Genomic DNA, 14704 nt, shown 5'->3' on the forward strand with positions numbered 1-14704 from the left:
GGTCAGGGAGTTCCCACGGGATGCCAGAAGAAGGAAAAGTGAAAAACCTGGAACATGAAACAAGTTGAGATAATAACATACAGAAACCATAAAACCTGATGGCAGTCTTACACTAGTGATCTCCTCACTAGTCCTGAGTCCCGAGGACCCACTACCCAGAGTCCTTTCGTGACAAGGCATCCGCTATCACGTTCTGGCTTCCTTTTATGTGTTGGACCGTAAAATTAAATTCCTGCAGCTGCCAAGACCAACGCTGCAGTTTGGCATTGGTGTTCTGCATGGTCTGTAGCCACTGCAGCGGGGCATGGTCCGACAGGACGGTGAACTGTTGTCCCCCGGGCACCGACGGGGGCATTTCTGCCACAGTCAGCATGTACCCACACCTCAGAGGCTGCTGCTACAATGGCCTAGTGAATAGGGAATGGGTGACTGGGGGATTGCACTGCCCTTTTGTGAGTGCCTGGGCCTGGAATGAGCCTACGCCCAGCTACACACAAGGTCTGGGACTTGCAGAGGAAACCATCTGCCTGAAGCACAGTTGGCTACATCCTGACAGGACCAGGCTAAAGGCGATCCTCTGCAAACCGCTGGGAAGAGGGATGCTGAGCAAGCAACGCTTGCCACCGTGGGCCCTGGGGCTGCTCCCGAGTCCTTCACCCTGCCAGTGAAAGAGGGGAGGACTGGGTGCACCCAGAGGCCATTCCTCTTCTCCCGAGGTGGGCAGTTCAGGACAGACTGGCAGGGAACTAGCTGAGGCAGCATCTACCAGTGCTGCAGGCACACACCAAGGGGAAGCATCAGCAAGACCTTGCTTTTATCACCTGATGTATACAGGAGACCCGCGGCGCTCAGCCTCTGGCTGATGTTACAGTGACCAGGGAGGCTACCACAGCCCATAGCCAGCCAGCCCGATCATGATCCTGGGATGCTGGTAGCACACAGGATGGGCAAGTGGCCTGGAGAAGCAATGTGGCCTAGCCAGGCTCGGGCTGTTGGGATGATCTTGGCATGGGCCTGCTTCAGTTTTTGGAAAGCCCAAGGTGGTGGGGGGGGAAAGCAAAGGCAGAGAGCAGCTCTGACCCCAGGGAAACAGGAACACAGAGAGCACCAGTGGTGGTTAGGTCAGTGCCGAGTAAGGCAATGGGGAGCCCAGTACTGAAAGACCGGTACACCCCACACAGGCCTCTGGCATCAACAGCATCAAGACTACAGCTGTTCTGAGCACTGGTACAGTCAGTCTAGCTGGGGCTAGTCTCAGCAGTCAGCCCAGCCTGCACTGGACTCCACGCTACAATCCACACCAATGCTCCCCAGTCCCACCTGACACCCTCACTCCCACCATGGCACTGGCAGACTCTGCAGAGCCCTTACAGACACCAACTGTTTCCTGGCCCTGGAAACTTCATCGGGTGCTAGCAAGCCAGAGGCGTGATGACCTTGGCTAAAGGCCCAGCTAAAGGGCAACATCTCTTATCAGAGCAACCCAAGTCTGACCTCTTCAACAGGGCAGGAGGTGCTGGCGGGTCACTTCTAGGCAAGGGAAAGTTGGGCCTTTCAGCTCCTGGATGTCCAAGGGCGGAGCCCAAGCACAGGCTGTTCTAAGAGGGATCACCTCAGCCCTGCTCCCGAGAACCCAGGGCCCCTTTCGTGACAGTTCTGCAAATGCTGAATTTCTAGGCAAATAGGGCGCAAACAGGACCATCACTTGGGGCACAACAGACACAGAGGGAGGATGTCATGGAGGCCCAGGGGTTCTGCACACAACAGGGTCAGAAATCTCCGGTTTCAAGAGGAGAACAGTCCCCCAAGCAGAGAGGCTCCTTAAATCATTTCTGCAGAGTGAAGGACCAAACGCTTGGGAAGGATGGTGAGCAAGGCAGCGAGGGTTCCCCAACTCATAGCAGGGGCACCACAGCACTGATAGGGCTTGGGCAACCAGGCCTCTGCACCAGCTGCCCTGAAGAGCCTGCTGCCACCAGCCTGATGTGAGCACACTAAGCAAACACTTCCACGAGCGAAGCCTGCACAGGCACGCAGCAAAGAACCAGGACCCATGGACCTGAGGCAAGAGGCACTGAAGGGCAGGGGAAGAAACCAAGACACTAAGACACGTATGAAAAAGAGAATTAGCAGCAAAAAAAACCCAAAACGGGGCCTGACTGGAGCAGACTGAGGGCAGAGCACACCCAGGCAGTCGCATCCCAAACACTTCAAATATGAGCCAAGACGTCCTTACCACCTGCCTGTCCCCCGTGCACGAGCAGCCAGCATAGCTGGCAGCAGGCCTGACCATGCCCAGCTGGTGGCAGGCAGCTGACACCCAATTGTGGGGTGCTGGAATATCAGAGCCCAGGCAACGGGCTCAGGCAGAAGTGGGTGCCTTGGAGGCAAGTAGGGAACCATCTACTCCCCACAAAGCAGGAGACACGAACCTTAAAGGCCACACAGACTTTCCTGGCCACCAGCTTCTCCATGGCTGTCAGCATGACCGGATAGCGGATCTCCTTCCCCTCACTATCCCGCTCTACCTTCCCGTCCAGTGCTGGGGACTTCCGAGCTTCTGCATGGGCGTAGTCCGGCCCCACTGTGTATACCTAGGCAGAGATGAGAGGGGCCCAAGTCAGAACTAACTTGGCTCTGCGGCTGCATCTAAGCTGCGGAGGCAGAAAAGCAGGAGAGGTTCTGGTACTTGTGTTTCCCCACTTGCATCTGCAGTGGCAGCAGCAGCACAGGAGCTGGTTCTCAGCTGCATGAAGAACTGTGGCCCTGGCAGCGGGGGTGGGACTGAGCACCCAGCCCAGCCTGCCTCACAATAAGGGAGTGAAGAGGAGGATGCTTGCACCCACGCTTTGGGCCCCTGTGGCTGTGCACTGTCCCTTGTCTGCTTTCCCTTCTCTCCTCAGCATGAGTTCAGTGACCCTCACTGGCCTGCACTTGACTAAAGTCTGTAGAGACTGGTCCGATGAGGGTTGCAGGTAGCGTTTGCAGGGGCTGGAGGGGCATGATACATGGCTGTGTCAGGTAGGGAGTGAGGACACATCTGGTTGTTAGACAGATTCTTTCACTGGACAAGCTGTGCAAGGGGCTCAGTGACAAGAAGCGCCAACAAAGGGAAAAAAGAAGGACGAGGGGCAGGGGGGAGGATTGTTGAGTTCTGCCTGCATAGAGCAGCAGGGGGAAGGAGGCGGCATGTGCAAAGCAGCATGGCGGCCAGGAGGGCTGACCAGACCAGCGTCACGGAATGCTTGCTGTGCCCATGAAACACCGAACCAGTCCAAGAGCAGCGCTTCATTTGCCAGCTGCACTTCTGAATGGTCTCAGGAAGCTTCAGACAGGTTCGAAAGGCTGGTAAGGTCCCTCTGCTTCAGGTTAAAACCGCATTTAACCCAGTCTAAGTGTCATGAGTGTCCAAGGCCTCAGGGCTCACCCCAGGGAAACACTCACACCTGCAGAGCAGGGCTGCAAACCCCTCAACAGCCAGAAGCGGCAGAGACCTCCCACCCCAGCCCTGCTCTCACCTTGACGTCTGTGCCATCCGTGGGCATGAACTCCTCATAGATGTATGAACCTGTCTTCCGCACACTGCTCTCAGGGGAGTACACGCTGCTCCGGCTGCCGATCTGAAAGCACAGGTGGAGGCGCCTGAGAGGTGGCAGGAGGAGTTTACAAAAGCCTTGCTGCTGCTGGGCACATGCTGCAGCCCTGTCAGCCAGCAGTGATGGGGAAAAGGCAGCTGGTGACACAACAGAGCCTCCTCACCCTGTGCACTCTCCATGCTGGGTGTAATATCATTCCCTGGGGTACAGGTTGTACCTGTGTTGGTCTAAGGACATGGTCTAATAAAGAACCGTGCCTGCCTAACTCAAATAGTTGGAAAAATTCTTCTTTACAAGCTTGCAGGTACAAATACCTTTCACACCATCTCTTGAATACTCCAGCACCAATATCTCCTTTTTTAGACATGATCACTATCCAGAATGGTAAAATACAGACCATGATATACAGTACAAGAAACCCATGGACCAACATACGTATCTGCACAGAACCAGCAATCACCCTAAATGCACCGAGAAAGTTGTAGTATGCAGCCAAGCCCTCAGATACCACCGAATTTGCACCCAGGAGAACACCCATGATTGCCACCTCACAAATCTCAAAACGGCTTTCACTCAACAAGGACACTCCTCCAGAGTGAGAGATCACACTTTTGAAAGAGCCACCTGGATACCACGTGAGGAATTGCTGCATTACAGAAGGAAACACCCCACGAATCACACACCGCTGGTTATGACGTATCACCCCTCCCTCGAACCTATATGGAAAATCCTCAAAGAATTGCTACCGATACTAGAAGACAACCCAATTCTTAAAAAGATCTTCCCAGAACAGCCCATCCTAGCCTTCAAACAAGCACTGAACCTCGCTAACCTCATCACCAGAAGTAAACTTCCCACAGCCCAAAACACACCACATGGATCCAGACCGTGCCATGACAAGAAATGCAAAACCTGCCAACACATCTCCACCACCCCCACAATTACTACACCCCACAACAGAGCCATCAGTGTTCCTGGGTATTACAGCTGCACCTCCAGCAATGTAATAGCTTATCCAATGCCCCAGTGGAAAATACATAGGAGACACCAACAACAACTGCGCACCAGAACGAACCCACACCAGAAATCTATCAAAGACAAAATACCCAATTATCGGTGGGGGCGCATTTCTCACAAGAAAACCACTCTCTCTCCAGTCTCTCAGTTCTGATCCTCAAAGGGAATTTACAAAACACTTTTCACAGATGAGCCTACGAACTTCACTTCATCAACCTCCTGGATACAAAAAATCAAGGACTAAAATATAGACACTGGATTTATGACACGGCATAACCTGCCTGACATCTGACTCCCCAGGTACCTCTCCACTATTTACCAAGCTACATTCATCCCCCTTCCAGCCCCTTCCCCACCGCCCTGCCCAGCCTCTCTCTCACGTACCGACTCCTCAGTTTACATCTTCACCGACTGGCTTTCTAACATGCAGCCCAGCCTCTGGCCTCTTTACTATTCCTTTCATCCAGGAAGAGCACACACCAACTGCACATGCTTCCTCAGTCTAACAAAAGATATTTGTACCTGAAAGTTTGCAAAGAAAATATTTTCTGACTATTTGACTTGGTCTAATAAAAGATATCAGATTTACCCAAAGAACCTTGTCTGCCCATGTCATTTCCCTGCATCCTGCCCTGGCCAGGCCAGTACACACCTTGGCTTGGCTTCTGCCCAGCAAAGAGCTAGCTGGCAGTTTACCCCTCACACCACTGACTCTATTCAGACCATGCCACAAGACGTACTTCCCGTGGGACCAGCTACACCAATGGGCTGAGCCCAAGGGGCAGCATTGGACCTACCCCCCATGCCACCAGCACCAAAGCTGAGCAGGAGGTTTAGCTTTACACCGTGAAAAGGGCATGGGCCAGCCCACAGAATTCAAATGATGCACTGCCGTGGTGGCTGGGTGGGAAGGGGATCAGAGGTCAGGTACTGTCACCCCTGCCAAGGGTTCTGTATGAGGGCGCTTCCTTCATTGTGGCCATCTCTTGTCAGGGAGCCCCCAGCCCCCTGGGCTCTATCGCCTGGCTCTTGCTGCCCTGGCAGGCCATCTGTTCCAGCACCAGGGACAGCCAGACTTTCGTCCAGAGACTCCCAGGACTTTTCAGTCAAAGGGATGGCCTGGGCCTAGGCCCAAAGCAAAACTCACTACACCCAATACATGCCAGGTGCAAATGACACCGCTCACTTCCTGGAGCAGGGAGGGGACCTAGAGTTCCAGCTTCACTTCCACCTGCTGCCTAGATACACCCTCAGTTCCCTGCCTGTGTCCCTGGTACAGCCACCGGCTGCAGCCTGGAAGGCAGCAAGGGAAATGGGACATGGAGCCACAAGAAAGACCCCAGCAGCAGCCAGGCAGGATTTCCCAAGTACACGTCTGGGAGGACAGGGGGTTCTGCTGCGTACAGATGCAGGGAAGGGAAAGCAAGCAATGTCACTGTGAAGCCTCTGCATCAGCTTACAGCTTCGGCAGAGCTGAGGCCTCCTGTTGTCTACAACAGATGGAAGTAAAAGCCTCTGGGGCACGTGAGTGACACTGCTGTTGGTAGCACAAAGGTGCCCAGGGCCACACAAGCCTTTCCCTTAAAATCATACCCCTAAACCGCGCAGCAGAGCTTCTCACCTTCCGGAAGAGCCGCTGGCTGCCCCCACCGGCGGAGGACGGGTAGTAGATGTAGACGTTGTGATCCTCGGCACTGACTGGCTTCTCTACAAATGGCTTTGGGAACATGATGCCATTCACCTCCACATGGTCCTCGCCCTCCACCAGGTTGCACTCTGCAGACAGTGTGCCGTCAGGGGTGAGGAGTCTGCACGAGACCCCTGCTCACCACCACCCAGCCCCGAGCAGGGCCCTGCAGCCCCGGCAGCTGGCATGCTCTGGCACCTGGCCCTCAGCCCCCTGCCTGGGTCAGCCACGTGGCCAAGTCAGGCCTGCTCCAGCTCCCTCTTGGAGCACGCACTGTGCAGCAAGGCTCCTCTGGGCTGCTGTAAAAGGCCTGGACAGACCGGCCCCGTACAGGCATCCCAGGCAGGAGCACTGAACCCAGAATAATCGCAGTCTGACTCTCAAATGGGTGCTGGGGGTATCAGAACCACAGGGCCATGGGGCTGGCAGGGAGCTGCAGAGGCCACATCTAATCCAACCCCTGCCTGTGGCAGGATCAGCCCTGTGCAAACCAGCCCAGACACATCCACTGTCCAACCTCTGAGCAAAACTACAGTCAACCCCAACACAACATAAGGCATCACCCCAGACCCTGCCACAAGGAAAACAAGACTGCAGCAGCGAACTTCTTGCTGCTATAAAAGGTTGCTAATATATGCTCAAGGGACCCAAGGCAGAGGCCATGCCCCACGCTACAGAGGAAGGCAAAACCCCCCACAGTCTACACCACTCTGACCATGGGGTAAAATTCCTTCCTGACCCCAAACAGGGCGTCAGTCTGACCCTGAGCAGAAGGGCAAGACCCTCTAGCCAGGAGCCTCTGGGTTTAAGTCCGAGCAGGAGCACTAGCACAGTCCAGTTGCCCTCCTCCGTGCCTGAGCCCCAGTTCCAGGCTTGCCAACAACCACCCCCATCAATACCAAGCTCACTGGGGAGGTGAGCTGGATGCCGGCTGCCCCCAGCGCCCTGGGGACGCTCACCGTTCGGCTTGTCGGGGTCGCGATTGAGCACAGCATAGCGGGGCAGGTCTATGCCCTCCTCCTGCAGGATCCGGTACACTTCCCGCCTGCAGGGGACACAGCACAGTTGGCGACAGCCAGCGCAGGGAGCTGGGAGGTCTCCACTGAGGCCTTGGGGCTCAAGCAGCAACAAAAACTGAGTGCTAGACGTTAGGCCAACAGCAGAGCAAAGCCAGCGTGATGGGGCCAAGGCCTTGCTCACACCTGCCCCTCCCCTTCCTGGCGTGGCACACACAAGGATGCTGGCAGAGATCCTCCTCCCAGGTCCCTGCGAACTGGCCCAACCCCAAGGCCCAGACCCTTGGGTAGCAAACATCCAGCCCACACCTCACCAGCACCAGGCAGAAACAGCTGAGGGTCAGTGGCTTCCCCTGCTCAGGGAGCTCCTCAAGGCTTTTGTGCCCCAGACACGGAGCTGGGACTCTCCCCCATGCGATGCCTTGTATGCTCTGGGGGACAGGGCCAAGCCTGTGAAAAGCTGCACCTGGGAGGCCAATTCATGGTTTGAAGTTTTGGCAACTTCCCCACCCAGGGGCCTTGTCTGTTGCCCCTGTTGCTTGCTGCCAGCCAGGAATCTCCCAGCCATGCCAGCTCCCTGTCCTGGAGCTCACCCCCTGCACTAACTGCTCCAGCTTGGTCTGTGAGCTTCTGCCCTGTCCTGACATGGGGACGGCTGTTCCTGCAGCTCCTCCCTCCCTGCCTCACTCCAGCCAGGTCCCAGCCCTCTCATCACTGAGCACAGCGGGGAGAACCAAGGCACACAAAACCCACCAGCCCCATGGAAGGTGGTGCTATAGCCACAGAGCAGGCTATGGGGAGGGGGCTCCGGCGGGCAGGAACCCACCTGTCCTGGATGTAATACTGCATGTCAAGATCGTTGATCAGGAAGGGCTTGCACAGCTTGGCGTAGGCCACGGCCTTGTCCAGAGGAAATCCTGGGAGACACCGGGAGGAGTAATGAGTTGCGCATGCCACAGGCCAGTCCAAGGGAGGCGGCAGGCAGAGGCTGCTGCCCTGACCTTTACCTTTGGAGTGGAAGGAGATGAGGCAGTCGCAAAGCGGCCAGTTCTCCACGGGCTCATTCAGGATGACGTCCTCACCCATCACCACCACTGTGATGTACTCAAACTTGCACAGGCGCTCCAGGATCTGAGTCATGGGCTTCGACTTGGACTTCTTGGTCATGGCACAGATCCCCACCACGATCTGCCGCTCCGGGGGCTGGGGGAGAGATATGGGCAGGTGAGTGCAGGCAAGCTCGGGCAGCGAGCTCCCTTGCAGGACAAGAGGAGATGGCAGTGGGAGCAGGCCAGGGCTCTCCCCAGCTCACACGCGCTCTTTCATTGAAGCCCACTCAGACAGGGCTCAGCAGGTGGGAACCATTAAAGACCCTCTTGATGTGCCTGCTCCTCTGGCAGATGAGTCTCCTCCTCCCGCCAGGTGCCCATGTGACCCTTGGTCACCCCTGGAAGTGCTGCAAATGCATAACCAGGGCACTAGCGTGCAACACCCTTGCACGTGTACACACAGACAGAGCCATAGACTGCAGAGGCAACTGCACCAGGGAGAAGCACAGCCCTTGCTCACCCCGAGGGCATGTCCTACAGGTAGCAAGCAAGCGCCATCTCCCAGCTGCTCTACTCCAAAGCCTTGGGCCATATCTCCAGAAGGACACAAAAACTGAGCAAGTGCCTACAGCCTGCTTCCCTGGCCCCAGAAAGCCCCACATGCTAATGGGATCATGGCTGAGACCAAGTCCAAGGGAATGGAGAAAAAGGACAAATGTTTACTATCCAGCGCCTGGAGAGCAGGGCTTAAAACGGGGCTCCATAGTGTGGCCAGGCCAGACGCTGCTGGCCCTTCCGCTCCATCCCTTCCCCCAGAAAGGGACTGGGGCTGCTTCTCGGAAAAGCAGCAACAAGGACCAGCCTGCAAGGAGCTCCTTCCCTGCCAGTGACACCTAGGAGGAGCCAAATGCTGGCGTGCTGGGCAGATGGTGTTTGTACTGTAGGGGGGCTGGCACTTTACCCTGCTGCCCTGAGCCTCAAATACGCAAGAAGGAAAGGCTGGAAGGGGGGGGATACTGACTGCTCTCAGCGTGCAGTCTGAAATCAGTCTCCTGCACAGACAGGGAGTCCCCCAGCACCAGCGGAGAGCTCTGGCTGTTTGTTCTCCCCTCAAACAGCCTGTGGTGGCATCGCTGGCTCACTCGGCTCTGTTTGACGAGGTCTGCCTGAAAAGGCTCCGCAGGCTGTACTCGGAAGCCCATGGCCTCAAACCAAAGCAGAGACCTGAACACCATGACCCCAGACAGTCTGCACCTTCAGCTGGGGCTTGAATGCTGCGCCAGGCCTCGAGAAGGCAGGCACAGCCAGAGCAACCCAGGAAGGAAGCTAGAACAAGGCACCACAAGTACAGCACATGCTAAATGGATCAAACGCCAGCAAACTGACTCATTTCAAGGGGATGTGGCAGGAAGCAGCTACATCTAACAGGGTCCCCTGGGACTAGCCCCCCACTCATTGGGAGTGATGTTAATGACCAGGGAGAAAGCAATTCCTGACAAGGCTTGCAGGGGACAGTCACGCTGAGGAGGGAGGGGGTAACTAGAGAGAGGCAGGTCACTGAGCGGGAGCACTCCAGCTTGCTGGTCAGCAAACATGATGCCCCATAGCATCAGCCTCAGCTCACACCTAGGACCGTGGAGCACTGACCAGTGCAGGCTCCCACCCTGCAATACAGCGACACAGGGTGAAGGAGAGCTCAGCTCTGGGGGCAATGCTGGGGTAGAGTGCCAAGCGCCTCTTCAGGTGTACAGGTGGGGACAGAGGCACTGAGCGCAGACACACATGACAACCAAGCCAGTCCCCAGCATCACCACTGGGACCTGGGTCACAGCTGTTGTGGGCTGGAGGTGTCTGCACATATGATGCTGTAGCGCCCCAGTAAAGCAGGCGCCTTCCAGGCACTGTGATGCCACGGCTCCAACTGCAGGAGCAAGACAAAGCATCTACCCTGACCCAGTGGAGGAGCTGGGGGGAGAGGGGGGCTGCTCCCACACTGTGGGTCCCAGGGGTGGGAGACCTGTAGCTGGGGTGTTTTCATCTGTCTGCTTTCCTTTGTCTCCCAAATGCGAGTTCAGTGAACCTCACTGGCCTGCACTTGACCAAAGCCTGCAGATGCTTGTCTGACAAGGGGCAGGGGATCCTTCTTGCAGGGGCTGGAGGAGCATGACACAGGGCTTGGGAGGCCCAGAGGGAGGGGGGCACGAGGAGCAGTGCAGTGTGCAATGCCTAGGGGACTGATGAGACCCATGTCTCAGGACACCGCATGTCCACACCCAACGCTAACCGTTCACTGTAAGTTGGTCCAAGGGAAGGCTCCATTTTCCAGCTACACTTTGAACCCTTCCAGGCAGCTTTTAACCAGTTTGAACAGGCTTGCATGTCTGCCTGCTTCCCGTTTGAACTGCACGTACACCAGCCTGACTGTTATGTGTCCAAGCCTCCCCATCACCTCAGCCTGCGGAGCCAGTGTGGCCACTCCTGAAGCCATGCATCCACAACTGGGGAAGGGCAACAACAAGCTGGAGAAGGTCGGAAGGGTCATGCAGGGATTGGGAACAGACTTTCTAGTGGCGCAGCACAGAGAACAGGAGGGGGCGACTCCCATGGCCTGCAGGGATCTGACAGCAGGGACCCCACGGAGCGGCAGGCCCAGCTGTGCTGCCCACGTGACACTCTGAGTAAGCTGCGGTGCCTCACAGGGAGGGCTTGCTGGCTGTGTCAAAGCATCAAGCAGCACCTCTGACTAGGTGGTGACAGCACTTCTAGCCTTAAAACCCTGAATCCAGGAATCTAGCATCCAAGATTGCACGGCGTTTCACAAGCCCTCAAGCCACAGGCTCTGGGACCCTGCAGAGACAGGAGCAGCCTGGAGGTGCAGGGCCCTTTGCATGCCTGGGAAGGATGTGGATGTGGCACAGGAGAGCAGGGTGTCTGCCCTGCCAGCCCAGCCACCACGCTCCTGTGGTTACAGACTACTCTGCATGGTCAGGAAGCCTCTCGGGTGGGGTGTTGCCGGCACCACACTCGGCAGGGTCCGCACTCGGCAGGGTCTGCAGGACAACCGGAGGGGGAGCCATGCATCCACGCAGCCCAGGAGCAAAGTGCACAGGCCCCAAGTACCCACTGGGGCAGGGACACTGACTGTCGCAGAGACATAGCACCTGCCACCCCCAAGGATGACAAAGGCCAGGTGAAAGCCAGGGACAGGGAGAGCTACACCAGGATAAAGCTGGGCGTCCTGGACATGGCAACGGGACCTTCCACCAGCACCATCCTCCCAGCATGCACAGAGTGCCCAAACCCACGGCCTGTTGAGTTAAGGCCTCAGCCTCCCACCTTTCCTCACCGTGGCATTCACAGCACCCCTCCCATCAAGACACCTCCCTTCCAGAGTGGCCTAACACTGCACTGGGTCAAGTCTCCAAGGTCTGCCACTTCGCAGCCAACAGGCCTCGACACTCACCCTGCCTTCCCCAGTCTGCAGCTCAGGGGAAGAATCCCCATTAGACAAGAGCTGTGGAAACACCAGCACAAGCACCAGTCACAACAAGGATGGTTACTGCTACAGGCACCAAAATCAGATGCTTTCCTGAACCCAGGAGCTGCTGTGTTGTAGTTACCATGTCCAGGTTTCAAAGGCAGCGCCTGCTGGGAATGCTGCTGTCATGGCCCCAGGCCAGCACCTGGACTTGGCACAGCATCATGCAACAGCCAAGTGCGCAGGACCCCCACTGTGTCTGCACTGTGGCTGGAGATGACAGAGAGCCACACTTCATGCTTTCCAAGGAGCTACTGCAGCAGGAAGATGCCCAACAGCGTTCCAGGACCCCCGCAAGGAAAGGTGACCTTTCGCCTCATGGTGCCATTTCACAGGTGAAAACAGGTATGACCTTGGGATAAGCAGAGCTCTTCAGGGCCCAGTGGGCTCACAGCACCAGCTGCTCCACGTCAGCTGGTGCTCACAGACAGGGCCTCGTTCACACACCAGAGCAGTCAGCTCAGTCCCTTCTGCACATCCCTACATGTCAGGTGTGCAGACCCCTTCCAGGCATGGCACAGGACATGTCTGAAGCGATCCCAGAGGCTTCATCAGCATCACACACTGGAAGCAGGGGCACCCAGGAGCTGCAAGTGAAGTCTGGCAAAGGACCCGTGGGCTCCACGCACCAGTCTGCCTGCACCCTTCTGGGGGAATTCAGCTCAGCGAGGGAGCACGAGAATATGAGAACACCCATGGAAGGAGAAAGTGCAGCTGGCCCCGAGTGACCCCAGCCCAGAGGGCTGGGAGGGCCCCACGGGGGACAGCATGGATGCAGGAAAAGAGCATCAACAGACACAGGTGATGCCCTTTCCTGCGGCACCAGGGGGTCACGCAACCACCCCCCCAAGGGCCCACAGAAACCCTGCTCCTCCTGGGCAAGACAGCCTGGTGCTTCTGAGGGCTGAGTGTGGGGACCCGATTATTCAGGGACCAACAGGCATCCAGGACACTGCGTTTTCCTGACTGCCACACCATGTGTCCTGGTGCCACCTTCCCTGCACGTACCAAGAGCTGGGACCTCAGCAATCACTGCACTATGTAGATCAACCAAACAGAGAGCCTGGGCCAAGCCCCATGCCAGCCCCTGGCCCTCCTTACCGATTCCTCCTCCTCCTCATCCTCAAAGAAGTCGATCTCGTCGGGGTTCATGTCTGGTCCCAGGCAGTCTGTCTCATCATCTCTGGAACCAACAAAAAACCTGGGAGCGGAGCCCTCGCCCTCAGTGGGGGTCGTCAGGGACGACATCACAGTCCGGGGAGCCGACCATCCCGCTCTGGAAGCATCACGTACAAACCAGGATGAAGGAGGGCCAGCACAGGCAGCAGCCAGGGGCTGACACTATGGGGCAGAGCCAAGGGTGCATGGGGCAGGGGCAGGGTAGGCGCTGCATGGAGGGACCCAAGGGCGTGACGGCGGCACCCGCAGACAGCACCTGGGCAGGGAGAGGTGCCGTTAGGTGGGGTGGGGGCAGAAGCCAGGGCAACTGGAGGGCGCCCGGGGGGAGGATCCGGCGGGCGCCATGTTAGACAGGCTGCTCCCTCCTGCGGCCGGGAGGGGACGGTGCCATGGCTAGTGCCGAAGTGACTTAACCCTTACAGTGCTGCATGTTCCGGGCTGCCAGCTAATTCAGCGCACAGGACAGTGCGCTTGTGAGCTCCTGCAGCCGAGGTCACTGGCTAGGACAGGAGGCTGGGAGGGGGGTGAGAGTGAAGGTGACTTTCCAGCCCTGATCCTCAGGCCTTTAGCTGGTCAGGGAGACCTGCAACGAGACAGAGAGAGAGAGGCGCCAGTCAGGAGAGGTGCCCAAGTCAGATCGCAGGAAGGAGCAAAGGGCAGCACCACGCAGGCCAAGGCAGAGCGCCAGGGCCCCGCTGTCAGGAGACCATGAAGCAACACCCCCACTTCCGCGGGGCCTGGGTCTGCCTTGTGCTGGAGCAGTAACACCAACACCCACCATACGCAGGGAGGGGACGGCAGCACTCCCTGCCCCCTTCCCAACTGCAAGCAGGGACAGACTTGCGCCCCAAGTTCCTTCCCCACCAGGCAGGGCTGGGGAAGGAGACGCCATCGAGTCCTCCGGACGGAGCTGGGTGAAAGGGGAGGCATCAAACACTCAGCTGGGGATCCGTGCAGTCCAGACCCACCCCAGCCGTGGGGCACACCCCCCAGCGGCATCAACACGCAACGCACAAGACAGCTGCAGCGCGGCCCGTCCCAAAGCCACAGAACACGTGGACCGACACTGAAGCGCCCTGGCTACTCAAGAGCGCGGCTGGGCCTGGTCCGGAGACAGGGGGTGTGGGGCTGGCCGGCTCGCCGCTCGCCAGGGTGAGGAAGCCGCGCTCCTCTGGGGCAGACTCTGGGGCAGCCGGCAGCGCGCGCAGGCTCCGTCCCCACAGGGATGCAGGGCGCCTCTCCCCGTCGCAGGCTGCACGGCCTGGCAGCGCCCAGAGCTCGGCCTCAGCGCCAGCCCGGGCGCCCAGCCCAGCACGGCACGGCAAGCCTGAGGCTGCTCTTCGCAGGGCCCAAACATTACAACCCACCCTGAGGGGCAGCGGACTGGAAAAGCCTTGCCCAGAAAGCAGCCGGTGCCAATCTGAGCTCCTGCCTCGCCCGGCACAGGCCTGGCGCCACCAGCGACGGGGCAGCCCGGCAGGCACAGGAGCCTCCCGAGGCCAGAGGCCGCAGCGGTGTTGCTCGCCCGCGGGGCAGTGACGCTTCCTCCCTGCTATTCGTCCCTGAAAGAGGCCGCGAATTCCCATCCAAACCCATCTGCTCGGTGGGCGTCCAGGAGCCAC

The 14704-nt window shown here is 57.9% G+C and overlaps 1 protein-coding gene across 3 annotated transcripts in view; it reads right to left on the minus strand.

The window, feature by feature from the left end:
* PPIP5K1 (diphosphoinositol pentakisphosphate kinase 1) overlaps positions 1-14683 on the minus strand; it is a 64094-nt gene extending 49411 nt beyond the window's left edge. The window contains exons 1-9 of one of the 3 annotated variants that reach the window (XM_025212469.1): positions 13861-14683; positions 13503-13665; positions 13005-13179; positions 8324-8519; positions 8143-8233; positions 7260-7345; positions 6235-6389; positions 3519-3620; positions 2433-2594 (exon numbers count right to left, since the gene is read on the minus strand). In XM_025212469.1, the coding sequence (XP_025068254.1) occupies positions 2433-2594; positions 3519-3620; positions 6235-6389; positions 7260-7345; positions 8143-8233; positions 8324-8519; positions 13005-13151 (939 nt within the window). In that variant the 5' untranslated portion in view covers positions 13152-13179; positions 13503-13665; positions 13861-14683. Of the gene's footprint in view, positions 1-2432; positions 2595-3518; positions 3621-6234; positions 6390-7259; positions 7346-8142; positions 8234-8323; positions 8520-13004; positions 13666-13860 lie in introns of all 3 variants that reach the window. The other 2 variants (XM_025212472.1, XM_025212471.1) reach the window with 2 other exon arrangements.
* Between the last annotated feature and the right edge of the window lie 21 nt (positions 14684-14704).

Source organism: Alligator sinensis, unplaced genomic scaffold, assembly GCF_000455745.1.
Source record: "Alligator sinensis unplaced genomic scaffold, ASM45574v1 scaffold407_1, whole genome shotgun sequence".
Lineage (NCBI taxonomy): Eukaryota > Metazoa > Chordata > Crocodylia > Alligatoridae > Alligator > Alligator sinensis.